The sequence below is a fragment of the Sander lucioperca genome, chromosome 2 (genome assembly GCF_008315115.2).
Source record: "Sander lucioperca isolate FBNREF2018 chromosome 2, SLUC_FBN_1.2, whole genome shotgun sequence".
Taxonomy (NCBI): domain Eukaryota; kingdom Metazoa; phylum Chordata; class Actinopteri; order Perciformes; family Percidae; genus Sander; species Sander lucioperca.
This window is the reverse complement of record NC_050174.1, coordinates 46,453,978-46,468,593: the sequence shown is the minus strand read 5'-3', so window position 1 is coordinate 46,468,593 and position 14,616 is coordinate 46,453,978. Positions and strand designations below refer to the sequence as shown.

At 39.1% G+C, this 14,616-nt stretch overlaps 2 protein-coding genes across 3 annotated transcripts; both read right to left on the bottom strand.

Moving 5' to 3' along the window:
• Positions 1-12: 12 nt before the first annotated feature.
• ppp1cc (protein phosphatase 1, catalytic subunit, gamma isozyme) lies at positions 13-5,154 on the bottom strand. Its single transcript, XM_031302199.2, has 7 exons — positions 4,716-5,154; positions 4,145-4,276; positions 3,725-3,955; positions 2,941-3,045; positions 1,985-2,208; positions 1,179-1,313; positions 13-679 (listed from the first exon to the last, which is right to left on the bottom strand). The coding sequence occupies exons 1-7, from the start codon at positions 4,768-4,770 to the stop codon at positions 590-592; spliced, it is 972 nt and encodes a 323-aa protein (XP_031158059.1). The 5' UTR covers positions 4,771-5,154; the 3' UTR covers positions 13-589.
• Positions 5,155-7,295: 2,141 nt separating this feature from the next.
• Positions 7,296-11,344, bottom strand: myl2b (myosin, light chain 2b, regulatory, cardiac, slow). 2 transcript variants are annotated; one of them, XM_031302228.1, is made up of 7 exons: positions 11,215-11,309; positions 9,769-9,858; positions 9,580-9,655; positions 9,029-9,133; positions 8,806-8,884; positions 7,709-7,757; positions 7,296-7,620 (listed from the first exon to the last, which is right to left on the bottom strand). In XM_031302228.1, the coding sequence occupies exons 1-7, from the start codon at positions 11,215-11,217 to the stop codon at positions 7,516-7,518; spliced, it is 507 nt and encodes a 168-aa protein (XP_031158088.1). In that variant the 5' UTR covers positions 11,218-11,309; the 3' UTR covers positions 7,296-7,515. The 2 variants fall into 2 exon arrangements, with proteins under 2 accessions (XP_031158088.1, XP_031158089.1); XM_031302229.2 differs by lacking the exons at positions 9,580-9,655; positions 9,769-9,858 and having other exon boundaries at positions 11,215-11,344.
• Between the last annotated feature and the right edge of the window lie 3,272 nt (positions 11,345-14,616).

Genomic DNA, 14,616 nt, shown 5'->3' with positions numbered 1-14,616 from the left:
CAGATACCAATATCGCCCTAAAATACACTCAGTTTATTAGAAAGATTTAGACATTACAAGAGTGCTTATTAATTCATTTAGTTTAGCACAAGACCTGTTTAAAAATGTGATGATGCAGTGCAAGTCAATATCCTATGACACCAACTGTAAATAAACTGTAAATAAAATTGTACATAAGTAAACAGGTTTTTGTGACTTTTCCCCATTGGTTTTTATAGCCATTAATACCCATTGCCGACATTACCGTGTGAAAAAGACAAATGAATAAGACATGAAAGGAATTGGAAAAATTGTGCACAGCTTCAAACAAAAGGCATTCCTGTGCATAAGTAGCCGTATTATTAAATTTCTCCTGATTGAACAGTCATATGTGGCAAAGACTAGCTGCAAAATGGAGTGCAAAACACCTGAGGTTTTCATGGTGACATATCAATTTACCCCTGTGAACAAAACAACAAAATATTTTGCTTTCATTGGGTAGGAGTGAACATCTTTTCAGTATTGGCAGCATGAAGGAGAACCAATCCTTCAAATGCAGAAAACGAAAGCAGAACAGAGGAATGAGATTCCAGCAATTTGTCCCCCCCACTCATTTCTTGGCTTGCTTGGTGACCATGTTGCGGGGGGGCGTCACGGGACGGCTGCCGTTGGGCTTCTTCTTCTCAGCTGGTTTCAAAATCTACAAAAAGGAATATACGTTGCTGTCAAACACGCCTAATAAAGACGCCTTTCCTTTTGCAGGGGAACCAATGTTCATCCAGCACAATATTCAATTCTCAAAAAAAAAAAAAAACATTTCTGGACATTTGTGAAGGCTGTTTTTTTTCATTATTTATTTACATATTTAATTCATTAAAATCAACGAATAATAAATTACATAGAAAAAAAATCACTTTAATTAGACATACTGTGCAACTGTAACATACATCTCAATTGTACAACAATGAACTACATACAAACTGGTTGTTGTTAGTAGTACCTAGAGTTTAATGTGTAAGCGCTTGATCTTAAAAAAGTGGAAATAAGGCCAATTGTCTAGATAGAACTGCTAAAAGAAATGATACCAAGGTGCAGAATTAGGAGACAAAATGTCAGTACATTTTATTGCACGAGCTTGCGCGTTAAGTATTTTAGGACAACATGATTTACAAATAGGCACATTTGCCTTTGCACCTTACCTGAAAAGAGCACATGAGGGTCTCATCCACACTCATCATGGCACCAGCGTTGTCAAACTCTCCACAATAGTTAGGCGCTGAGAACAAAGTGACAAGCTGCCTCTTTGCGAAGAATTCATAGCCATCCTCAACAACCTGCAAGTGAGATGATGATAATAATAGAAGAAACACACTTAGAAAACCACTCCTTGAATCAATGTTTTGTCATGAAGAGTGTATGATAGTAGTACATAGTCCTGTGCAGTGTATTTTTCAGACATTCCTTTTGGCCCTACTTCTTCAGGTCTTTTAATTGTTTTCAAATAAAACAAGGTGGGAGGGGGGGTGACAACCACTAGACATATGCAACCAGGGGTCTTTATCTTCGAGAGGTCCCAACCCAAAAAAGGTTGAGAACAAACTGTCCAGCGCACAAAGCGCAGTATTGTGCCAGTTCTCTGCCCAGTATGTGTTGTACTGCAGTCCTTGTGTCAAGTGCATTCAGCATGTTAAAAAAAAAAAAAGATCTACAGCCGTGTCACATTTCTGTTTATAATCTTTACATCTATTTACTTAACCTAGATTCAGTACTCACCATCAAGTACCTGGTGCTCCTTTTAATGTAGCTTCTATTGTGTATTGAGATTTATGTAAATGTTAATGTGTCCTGCCTGGGTGTGATATGTCTTTAAAACTTTTAATGAGCCCTTTTTAACTGTACTCTTTGCAAATGCAAACCAAAGACACATTTCTGCCTGTTTGCACACATAAAAAAGTATAGTAGTATAAGTATTTTCTATTCTAATGACAGAGGGCATTGTGATTACCTGATGGGCACGACAGATCAGATCCAGGTCGTGCTTGTGCAGGAACTTGGCCACCACCTCTGAGCCAAAGGTAAATGATACACCCCGGTCGTTCTCCCCCCAGCCCAAAACATCCTTGTCTGGATCAGACCAGAGCAAATCGCACAGCAGACCTTGGTCGGGGACATCAGTGGGGCGCATGATGCGTCTGATCTGCTCCATGGACTGAAGGTCAGGCGAGAGTCCTAAACGGAACAGCAGTAAAAGTACAAATAAACACACTGATACTGAGGTCGATACCTATTACACACGGGTAAGGCCTACGTCACAAACTGCAAAGACAGCATTACTTAACCCTTGTGTTGTCTTCCATTGGACCATGCGCTTGTCGTCCTCCCGGGCCAAAACAAAAAAATTCCACACTTTTTCTGACGTTTTTGTACCTTTTTTCAATGTTTTTGGCGCTATTTTTGTTGCCGTTTTACACTTCTTTTCATTACCATGTATAAACACCACTAACACCAACTTATTACTAGTTTTACACTTATTTTTGGAATTCATGGTCAATAAACCTCATTTATAGGAAATTATACCTAATCCTTGAGTTAAAAAAGCAGAAATGATGAACTATTTAGGCTAATATTGAAGGAAGGATCATCACAGACTGGTATATGTCAACGTTCAGTTGGGATACTGTTTCGAAACGTTTCAATTTCTTTGTCAAATGCTAAAAAAATGTAACAAAACACCCCAAATTCTATGAAATTAGAGATCCGATCTTTTATTGTACTAGCAAAGCGCGTTGTATGGAATAATCCATGTTATTTTTGGTTAATTAAAATGAGTTAGTTAAAAAGAAACCCATTATTCTGTTATAGACATTTAGAAAATGGGTCAAATTTGACCCGAAGACAACACAAGGGTTAAGGACAAATGGGAGTGGCGACATCAAAAAGGTACAAAAAAACAACGCACACCTCCATGGCAGCAAAAGATCTTCTCATCAACGATGGCAGCAATAGGGAGGCAGTTAAAACAATCTGTGAAGGTCTTCCAGAGTTTGATGTTGTACCTTCTTTTACCTAAACATTTCAGGGGGAAAAATAAAAATAATTTTCAATTCAGCATTATTTATTTTTTTAGCAATAAGGGCACTTCTGCTGCTGCACATGTGCCAAGCTCCATCAAAGACATCATCCATATAGACTCTATGTGAAGACTAAAAAAAGTAGGGCTGCATGATATGAGGAAAATATTTTTGGACTGATATTGCAATTGCGATATGAGTCACGATTTTGGAGGGAATGAGCATTTTTGTATGATTATTCTCATTTTCATTGAAAAATATTAAAATTTAAAAAATTTTTTTTTTTAAATGATTATGGTGTGATTTTTTTTTTCCTTTAGTCTGTAGGATTCTATGTGGAGGCTGGGACATCTCTGCAGCACCACAATACTTATTTTGCCTTTAACAAATATAACAAATAGTCGCAATTTCGATAAAATTGCAATTATGCAGCCCTAAAAAAAAAGCCAACATTTTTGTGTGACAAAGTGCACTTAAGTCACACAGTATACAAGGGACAAAACACAGAATTAACACCAGAAATTAACTCAAACCGTCACTACTACAATATACAATAAAACTGATATAAAATGCTTGAAAAAAATAAATAATAACTTTTATTTATATAGCGCATTTCAAGAAACCCAATGACACTTTATGAATAATTAAACTGGCCACAGAGGCACAATACTCACACTCATCATAGAAACCATATATTCTGTTGATTGAAGCACACTCATGGTTTCCCCTCAGCAGAAAGAAGTTCTCTGGGTATTTGATTTTGTAGGCCAGCAGAAGGCAGATGGTTTCCAAAGACTGCTTCCCCCTGTCCACATAGTCACCCAGAAACAGATAGTTGCTTTCTGGAGGGAACCCCCCATACTCAAACAGCCTCAGCAGGTCATAGTATTGACCGTGGATATCACCTGCAGGACAAAAAGGTAAATCAATGCACTTACAGCACCAAAGTGAATTGCATACAATTGTGTTGAATCGTAATGTGGCATTGTCCCCTTGTTGAAATTTAAAAAATAAAATAAAAATGCTTTTCATAACACTATACAAATATAGTTTCTTTTCTGATAGATATATACACACATACAAATCTTACTTACCACAAATCTTGAGAGGGGCCTCCAGTTCCAGAAGAATGGGTTGACTGAGAAAGATCTCCCTGGACTTCAGGCATAATCCACGAATCTCATTCTCCTGCAGCTGGACATTCTTGCCAGGCTTTGCCCCTCTGACTGACAACAAGAAAACATAAACAAAGCTAAGCAAAAACAACAGTTGAACAGTTCCAGCAGAGTTGGTAATGCCTGGTACGGTGTCTCTATGCTGAGGCTGTGTGGGACAAAAGGTGAATATAACGTTATATACCGCGCCGAAATGCGCAATGTTGGTGTTTGTGTACAAGAGAAATACAATGTGTATTGGACCAAGTGCCCGGACCGTGCCAGTCAGGTACAATAACATTCTCAACCCAGAAAGACATTAGGTGAAAAAAGGTGACCATTAAAACTGACTAATTAACGTTAGCTAGTTATTTTACAAGATGTTGAAAAACATAGCTACGCTAAAGCTAGACGCGTAACGTTAACGTTATCTAGCTAGCTAGTGGTGGTCATATCAACATGCAGATAACATAAGTAATGGTTTATATGCAGTACTTCAACATTGCCTTACCTTCTAAAAGACGTTGGATGATACTGTCTATGTTGAGTTTGTCAACATCAGCCATTGTAGCGTTGGTGTTGATAAAATTGATTCAGTCAAATCTAAGGTCTTGGCGTTAACACACTTGTGAAAGCTAGCCCGCTAAGCTAACCTGGCATTAGCTCCCTAACGTTAGCTTCGTTGATTTTCCGGGCTGACGGTAAATATGTTGATGGCGTGACCCTGCTTCTGTCCAGCTGTTCGTTGACACTTTTGGCAATCTAATAAGCTACTTAGACATCGCAGTTTATACTATTTCTACATCAAATGTTGGCTTTTGCTAAGAAACAGGGACTTAAAAAAATAAACGTCAACCGCACTAGCTAGCTGTTAGCTAGCGATGGTGTCCCGTCTCTGTTTTTCTCTGCCGCACCTTGTACAGCTAGCCAGCTGCTTCAAGGAGGCGGCCGGTAGCTGCTCTGCTGCTGCCCCCTACTGCCCTGGATGGAGAAGAACTCTTTAACCTATTTAATAAAGCTGAGTTTGAGAGTGTAAAAATACAAGAAAAATAGCAACACGTCAACTTGATTATTAAGTAGCCTAGATATTATGAGCATCAGTCTTCACGAAACCACTGTGAAGACAGAAATTCCCTCTCATGAATTATAAATCAAAGATTTTATAATCAAGGGTTTGCTATGGTATTTCTACAGCAATTAAGCAATGGTTCTACTGATTAAGAATCAGAATAATACTAGGATACTAGGACAGCACTATTTTAAAGCACCCTAATTACATTAGTAGCCTATTATTATGTATAGTTAGCCTATTGGAGAAAAACAAGTTGTTAAGCATTTGAAGTCAATCTAGGTTTAGTTAAGGTTAGTTGGATGCTGTTCAATTGAGCAGTATTTTATTTACACAGTATGTCAAATTAAAATGTAAATAATATGATTCTGAAATTTTGGTTGGTGCCATTAAAAGAGAGAGCGTATTACAGGGTAATTATACAGTAGCTTAATTATTGGTAATTCCTAAACAACGATAAGCCTAGATGTGTTAGTAAAAAACATAGCACTGTCTGGAAATAGCTAAGAATTTTCCAGGTGAGTATCCTATGGGTACATAGGGGCAATTGACAATGATGCAGTAATTATTGGTATATTAATTTCAGCAGCATGCACATAACCAATTCTGTTGAAGAAGAAAAAAACGAGCCCTTAAGCATTTTGATATTCTGTTAGCTGAAAGTCAGATGACAGAAAACACAAGATCGTGTCCACAACAAGCCATTCTGAACTCGGAAGTAGAGCTCTCAAGTAGTTTGGCAGTTGTGATATGATAGCCTATATTAACAGGGAACAAATTCATACAGTTCCTGCTCATGTTATGCTGCTTTCAGTTTTCATAGGGGAGCACTGCTGTGAATTTTTTATGTCATGTAGGCTAGCCAAGCACGTATGGAATCTGGCAAACAAAAACAATATATTTCCCTTATCAAATGTAACACATTTTTAATTTCATAAAATATTAAATTAAGTTGCACTGTTAATTTTAAAAGTGCTGTAGGTAGGATTGCGAAGATCCAGGACTTAGCCAAAAAATTTGAACATCGACAACTTCTCAGTCCCTCCCCCCTTTTCTGCTAAAGCCCAAAACTGTCTCCTAAGCCCCTCCCCCCACAAGGGAGAATGAATGCGTGTGCATGAGCAGTGATTGACACGCAGTTAGCCACCGGCCCTGATTGGTGCATCTGAACAGGGAGCTGTGGATTTTTGCAAATCGCACTACAGGCTATATTTTTTTTTAATTACCTGCTTCATGTAGTTGTACTTGAACATAGGGTCAGTTTCAGCAAATATGACAGAAAGTTAGTTTTGTAAGTCTTACCTACTGCACCTTTAATTACAGATTAGGTTGACCATTAACAGAAAGTAAACAGTATAGACTCATTTTCATATTTTCATCAAAAATGAGCTGATGGATGTTGTTTCGGTTGCAAAAAACAACATCAATTTAATACATATGTATTTTAATCTTCCGAGGTTAAAGTTAAAGGAAAATAGAAACACGTAGACGTCCCTAAATACACTGTAGACAAGACACTGTAGGCTATCTTTGCAATCCCCAGCCAAAGTGTTTAATGAGAGAAACTGCTCAGACAGATATACAGATATATATTTTTTATATTTAATTTAATATTTATTTTTTTATTTTTTAACCTTTGCAAATCCTATTGCTGCACACTCAGCACTGGACTGACACTTAAAGACTATATCCAGCTAATTCTAATAATTCTATTTAAATATCCCTACTGAAACTGCTTTTTCTGATGCACCTTTGGGAAGCAAAGCCGCACACAAATCTATATCCATAGAGCCAAACAAAAAAGAGTAAATGTTGTTCCTCACACTGGGATTAGCTAACATCCTCACAAGCCTGCATGTTTAACCTCCTGACCCCTGGAAATCTCCCACATCATCAAAACGTTATGGTTATGGCAATATGCGAGTGGATCTTTGCAAATATCTTCTTCACTGCTACTGCCAGTGATACAAACCCTACAAATCTCATAGAATGTAGTGTCAGGACATATAATTAAACACTTCCTTTTCTGTGAGCTCACAGATTTTTATTTGACCTATTACATATCAAGAGATCACATGTACACAGTGTGGTATACACACACTAAAATGAATACGTAATTGATACATTCATGCAAAAATAACGTAATTTATTTGAATGAATATTTCTGCTGTAGTTTGTGTGATATTTTGGCACAAATGTGACCTATTGGTTTAATTGTCCAGCGTGCAATCTCAGGAATCATCTATTCCTGGTCCTTCTCTTCACCGTGTGTGATGACGTGGACCAGATTGTTGTAGTCTAGGTTTCCCGCTACATCTGGTGGGAAGGCGGCAAACATCTGTTCCATCTATGGGTATAAAGTACAATAAAAAGTTTTTTTTGGAGTGAATGACATCTTTAATTGAACTTATCAATGTCTGACGCGGAGCTCTAACCTCTTCAGGGGTGAACCTGTCTGCCTGGGTCGTCAACATCTCTGTCACACTGTAAAGACAAGCAGCGATGCAGTGAGCACACCGGATGCCAGGGCTGGGTATCGCTCAAAACATTTCGATACCAATATACCGTGACTTTGATAACGGTTCCTTAATACCAATTTTATAAAACGGTACAAATCTTGTTATTTGTTTTTCAGCTCCTACTACGTGAGCCCTGTCTCTGCACGTAACATAGGGTTTTTCCTGCCTGTCATTACGACGTGTGACGTTAAACAGCCAATCAGCAGCATTATCAGATCTTGGTAGAAGATTGGCTTGCTTATTGGCTCACTGACGCTGATGAGATTTACTCCTTAGGTATTGAAATTGGGTATTGAATGACGAGGCTTTTTTCGATGCTATAGAGGCAATTCAGTCGGTGCCTAAAAAAGTACTGAATTCTGTACCCAGTCCTACTGGACGCTCACCTCATCTAACTCAATACTTGAACAATGACTGTAACCCTATTACTTCAAAACTCTAATATTGACTGTTGATTTGTGTCTATCCTACTGTCTACTCTATTCCCGTATAATGCCCATATTTAATGCTGTCTTTTGTTAAAAACTTTATCCTTGCACTGCTATAGTTTTTATATTACTATGTCTACATTATTCTCTTATATTGTCCATATTTAATGCTGGTCTCTAGACTTTATCCTTGCACTATTGGACTTATTTGCACTACGACCATGACACACACTCTCATAGAGCACCTTACCATGCATACTGAATCACAGGGTCAGTCACTGCAAGCATCTCATGCTTATACATCCCTTATTACATTCATGTGGATTTTTTATTTAGTATCTTTTCTTTTATTGTCCATATTATTCATGTGGATTTGTTATTTTATCATCCTGTTTCAGGTCCCAGTAGCTTAAAGACATCACACACAACATGTGAATGTTGTGTGTGATGTCTTTAAGCTACTGGGACCTTGAATTTCCCCTTGGGGATCAATGAAGTATCTATCTATCTATCTATCTATCTATCTATCTATCTATCTATCTATCTATCTATCTATCTAACAGGGCACTATAGACTGTTACTCACAAGTCTTTCTTTAATGTTCCCTTCCCATCAGGATCAAAGACTTTGAAAGCGTTGAGGATGGTCTCCTCCGGGTCAGCACCTGGAGAGGAACAGTGGCAGCTCGGAGTTGATGAAAAAATGTAAACAAAGGTAACATCTTTTTTTTTTCCTCCAAGGATTGCCATGGTCCTGAAATAAATTGCTACAGTCAGGCTCTGGAATATCCAGAACACTGGCCCCTCACCTTTTAGTTTCTCTCCAAACATGGTGAGAAAGACTGTGAAATTAACCGGCCCTGGGGCCTCCGTCAGCATCTCATCAATCTCTTCTTGCTTGACATTTAAACGACCTAGAGAGGGAGGTGGTCAAAGGTTTAGAGCTGCAACTAACGATTATTTCCATAATTGATCAATCCGACTATTATTTTCTCGAATGATTGATGAATCATTTGGTCAATAAAATGTTACAACCAAAGGGAAATAATGCATCATAATATCCCAGAATCCTAATGTGACATCCCCATAGTACTTCCAAAAACAAAGATTCAGTTTACTTTACATAAGACAAAGAAAAACAGCCAAATGCTCAGAAGCTGGAACCAGAGAATGTTTAGCATTTCTGCTTGTACAAAGTACTTAAAAGATAAGTTGATTATTAAAATGGTGTTCTCGCCCAATTGCTCCAGCTCGAACAAGGTTTACAACTAGGTACACTCAAATGAAATGTGACTATGTGGAACCCTTACAACTCAAAAGAGACATACAATACAATACACAGACACACAGGCGGTCCTACCTAAAGCTGCAAAAGTGTCTCTCAGGTCATTCTTGTCAATGAAACCGTCTCTGTTTTGATCCATGATAGTAAAAGCCTGCAGAAGTGTTATTGTTACATGCTGTGTCTCCTGTATGCACAGTAAGCATCCACCACAGAGCAAACATGCTCAAATTCTATGTGAAAGAAAACATTTGGCAGAGCACTGACTTCTTTGAACTCCTGGATCTGGGCCTGTTCAAACATGGAGAACACATTGGAGCCGGCTCCGTCGGATCTCTTCTTTGCCTTCTTGGGTGACTGCAGAGTTTGGACAATCACACTCTAATTAGATTCAATAATAATGGCACTATCATCACCTGGCTCTCTGCTCCAGCTTCCACTCATTATCGGTTTTACTGTGACACATGCTCTTATGATAGCGAGCCGGTGATGAGCAAACTTACAGAGTGTGGGGGGGGCATTAATTGCACAACAGGCAAGGTTTATACCGGGGCACGCATTTCATTAGGAGGGATTACAAACACTGTCAGTTTGTTATGGAAATATTTACTCAAGCCTCCAATTTTGTGAGAATGCAGACTAAGCCTGGGGAGGGTGTGGTCCGCTGCCCGCACTCTCACAGTCCCAGGATCACACGGGGGATTATTCTATAGGGCCTGGCTGGGTGATGACAGGTTGGTACACTGAGCCCTGTTTGATCAGAAATCCCTGGGAGGCTAGGATTATGTCGAGCTATTTACACGACTGCCAAGGAACTGGGAAAAACAGTGTAAGGGGATGCAGCGCTACGACATCATATTGCTCGGATTCACGGGCCTCTCGACAGCTGCTGTCTAACCCTCGTTGTGGATTAGCTCTGGAGTGCTTGTATATCTCATGGATGGGACCTCTGGCGCTCAGCTTCATTTATTTCTTTATTTTTGTTTTTAAGAGGATTCATGCAATCGTGGGATGTGAGGCAGAATGTGTTTCTTGATGCTGCCCAGTGCAGGTCAACCTGAAAGGACCAGCAAAAACTTCATTGATCAACACGATACATTTCATTATTCGTGACCTGTTTGTAGCCTGTACCTGTTGCTCCTCTCTTCTCATTTTCTTTCTTCTTTTTTCCTCTCCTGTTTCCTCTCTTCCCCTCTGACAGAGACCGTTAGCGGAAAGAGGAGGGAACAAGTGGTCTTCTCTTTTCTCTCCTCTCCTTATTTCCTCTCCTTACATTTTCTCCCCTCTTCGTTAATGTCATCTCCTCTCCTCTTCTTTTATCTCCTCCCTTGTTTCCCTTACCTCCTGTTTTCTCTCCTCCTTTCTCCTCTCCATGCTACAGTTACCAATTCATACAGTGTTTTTTTATTATTTTCGTTTCAGCATTGCGAGTAGACACAAATAATCAATTATAAATCATCAATGGGACAACTGGAGTGCTGTCCTATTGATGATCTTTTTGTTGTTGATCTGTATTCAGTGCCCATATTGACGTGGGGTAAATTGATTCATTATCATTGGTGTGAGAAGAGCAAGAATTCATCAAAACATGCCATGACAGTATATCATATAAATATTTCATACAATATACTTTATAAACACATGCAGCAGAAACAGAATGTCCCCTTTACAGTCTGGTGGTACTTTAAACAAATGAAATCTGTATCCACTCACCATGTTTCAGTGGTATATAGCTGATGAGGACCAAGCAGTATCCCGGCTGCTTTATGATGAAGCGGAACACAAAGGGGGTAGATATACTGACCCCTCTCCCCACATAATGGGGCATGATTACAGTCTATAAATACTCCTTGCCTTCTTTAGTCAGAGGGCCAGGTAAAGAAGACAATTCCCCCTCCACCACCACTCCCCTCATCCCTATTGTCCAACCATTGTTAGAGTTCATGAGATTTAGGGATACTAGCCAAACACACATACCCCATTACTGATACCCAAGAATAACAATAGGACATAGCTTTGGCTCAGGAAGGACTGTTGTTTGTGACTGACAGTTGCACTTGATGGGATCCATCACCCAGCTGTCCTGTTAGTGCTCCACAGGGACCAAAACGATGTTATAATGGAAGCCGTTTCTTGGTAGCACGATAAACGGAACCGTTAGCTAAAGCGTCCTGAGCCCCAATAAGACTTGCTCATAAACAGCCTGTCACACTGTGGAAAACATTAGTAGGAAACATTGTTCGTATGATGTGTTACATGAACAATGTTGTTGGTCTCTTACAACAGTGTTGGACAGTTATGACATGGAGCTAGTTTAGACTGTGTTTTACTCTTTGTAAAAGGACTGCATTTAGATAGCGCTTTTCTAGTGTTAGTGACTAGTCAAAGCGCTTTAAACAGCACAGGCACCATTCACCATTCACACACACACACACACACACACACACACACATTCATACATACACTGGTGGCACACAAGGGGCCACCTGCTCATCAGATAAATATTCACTGGCACAACATCGGGAGCAATTCGGAGGTTCTTGCCCAAGGACACTTGGACACGTAGACTGCAGGGGCCAGGGATCGAACCACCGACCTTCCGATTTGTAGAAGACCGCCACAGCTGCCCACGGCTTGGGTGTCCTTAACCCTTTTGTTGTCTTCCATTGGACCATGCACTTGTCGTCCTCCCGGGTCAAAACTGAAAATCAACTGTTTTTCTGAAGTTTTTCTTCCTTTTTTCGACACGTTTGGCGCTTTTTTAAAATGTTTTTGGCGCTTCTTTTTGCTGTTTTACACTTCTTTTCTTCAATTTCTTTTTCAAATGCTAAAAAATTTAATAAAAGTCAGTGAAAGAAGAGATCCGGTCTTTCGTTGTACTTGTGAAGCACGTTGTATGGAATCATCCATCTTATTTTTGGGTGATTAAAATTAGGTAGTTAAAAAGAAACCCATATTTTTAAAAAAGAAATTTAGAAAATGGGTCAAATTTGACTCTAATGCTGCGTTCCAGACACAATTTTTAGCCCGTAAGTTACGACTTCAAGTCACGACTCACGACTTGGTAGCGTTCCAGGCAAAGTCACCACAAACCCTTTTAGCTAGTGTTAGCTAGCAGCTACCTAACGTTAACGTTAGCTAGCGCTAGCTGATACTAGGCTTAGTGATTTCTAGTTGGCGACATATTTTGGGCTTCATTTAATAAACATAACCTATAGTAGTACGCAATCTTATGTGTATTGTTTTGATTACAATGTGCAGAATTACTTTACGTTACCTATTTATGATTATTTATATTTCTCACTGTTAATCACCGGCGTTTGTACAGCATCAACAGCGGTCGCCATTGTTGTTTATGTGTGTGTGACGTCAAAACTGTAACTGGGAGTACAACGATCTGGTACGAGTTACGGGTTTGACTGCCGTTCCAGGGCACTTTCATGGGTAGAAGGTTGTGAAAACACGAGTTATGGGTTTCCCAGAATGCAGCATAAGGGTTAACCAGTTAATAGACATGTTTCATGTTCAACCTTTATTTATACTCGAGAGATCGTTGAGGGGTGGCCCTCATTTACAATAACATGGAGTCAGCCACAAAGACAAAGAAAGAAAAAAACAAAAACAAGAATAATGCAAAAACAACACAGAAAAGGAAGCAACACCATCATAAGAACATAGAAAGACACTAAAACTTTGCTATCGGAAAACAATTTGATAAACAAATCAGGACAACCAGGGTGTAAAAGAAGTTCAAATAGGCCTATGTAAAGCAATTACAAGTAGAAGTTCATATATAATACATAAGGCGTATAAGGCAAAGTTTTTGTGATAATAAAAGGCAAGTTAAGTGGATTTGAAGTGGAAGGTCAACAGAATTTTATGCACGTCACACACTCACAGTGAACACTTTAAAGACCCATAGTCAAAAAAGTGTTTTGCTTATAGTTAGGCTACTTCATTTATTGTTACACGATGTATGTGCAGAGTTTGACACCAGACGGCTGTTTTCACATTCATCTGCTCAAGGAGGAAAGTTTCTCTGTGCTCCACTTAAATCTCAGTTTAACATGTGTATGTACGAGCAACAGTGTGATGTCACAACTAGTTTGGAAACCAATCAGGATCCAGCAGCAACTAACATAAGTGTGATGTGTGATGTGGAAACGAGAAAGCTGCAGTGCACCAACACTGAGAATGGACTTTATAGTGAAGTCAAATTACAGCAAAAACCATATTGTCTTTTAATTTGTTTTAGTTTTTTGGGTGAACTGGCCCTTTAAGCATTCACAGGAATGCAGACGAAAACTACACAGGGTCCCTTGGATGGTTAGTTAAATATAGCTTTTTTTGGTCATCGTTTGCATTTTGTTTTATTCAAGATTTTTAAACAGCTGTTTTTTCCCCAATTACTTTCCAGAAAATTTCAAGTGTTCATTTATGTTTTTTGTGACTTAAAATCCTGAAATCTTTTTCACGGCACGTGTTTCGACACGTCATGGCATGAAAAGCACAGGTGTAATTAATAACCCTGATTAAGGCTGCATTGTAATTAGATGTTCCAGTAACTCCTGGTATTATGCATAATGGTTCACAGGCATGACTTACTGGTTATTAGTTGCACCTGTGCTTCCCCCGCTGTGACAAACATCAATGGACCTTTTTCACAGCAGACATTTTTGACTTGTCATAGTAGGAAAAGCACAGCTGAAATTGATAACCTTAAAGCGTAACTCTCGCCAAAATGCAACCTAGGGTCTTTTTGTGAATGTAACCGAGTCAAACTTTTGTTTAAAAGCATATTTAGGACGGAATCGCCACTTTTAAGATTTACCGTATTTTCGTTTTTCAGTCAATGGGCTTTTGAATGGGAGTGCTAGGGGCACTTTTATGCTAGCCTCAAAATAGCTATTTTTAAAACACTAAGAAGGCTTGACACAACATGAAACTTTGCTCGAAGTATGACCAGGGTCTCTACACCTTAACAAAAGCATTGACAACATTGTTTGTGTACACAGAGTTTACTAAAAAGAAAGGTTTTGAACAACTCACCGTAGCTTTTGTTCTTCCGGTCGCCCGTCTATCGAGCCAGTCAAAAATAGTCGAGGGAGGAGAGTA

Coding starts and splice junctions, on each gene's coding strand:
- ppp1cc (XM_031302199.2), bottom strand. CDS start 4,770: ATGGCTGATGTTGACAAACTCAACATAGACAGTATCATCCAACGTCTT. Junction 4,277..4,715: donor CATCCAACGTCTTTTAGAAG/GTAAGGCAATGT, acceptor TCTTGTTGTCAG/TCAGAGGGGCAAAGCCTGGC. Junction 1,314..1,984: donor TGATCTGTCGTGCCCATCAG/GTAATCACAATG, acceptor TCTCACTTGCAG/GTTGTTGAGGATGGCTATGA.
- myl2b (XM_031302228.1), bottom strand. Junction 9,656..9,768: donor AGATCCAGGAGTTCAAAGAA/GTCAGTGCTCTG, acceptor ACACTTCTGCAG/GCTTTTACTATCATGGATCA. Junction 9,134..9,579: donor AGACACTTTTGCAGCTTTAG/GTAGGACCGCCT, acceptor CTCCCTCTCTAG/GTCGTTTAAATGTCAAGCAA.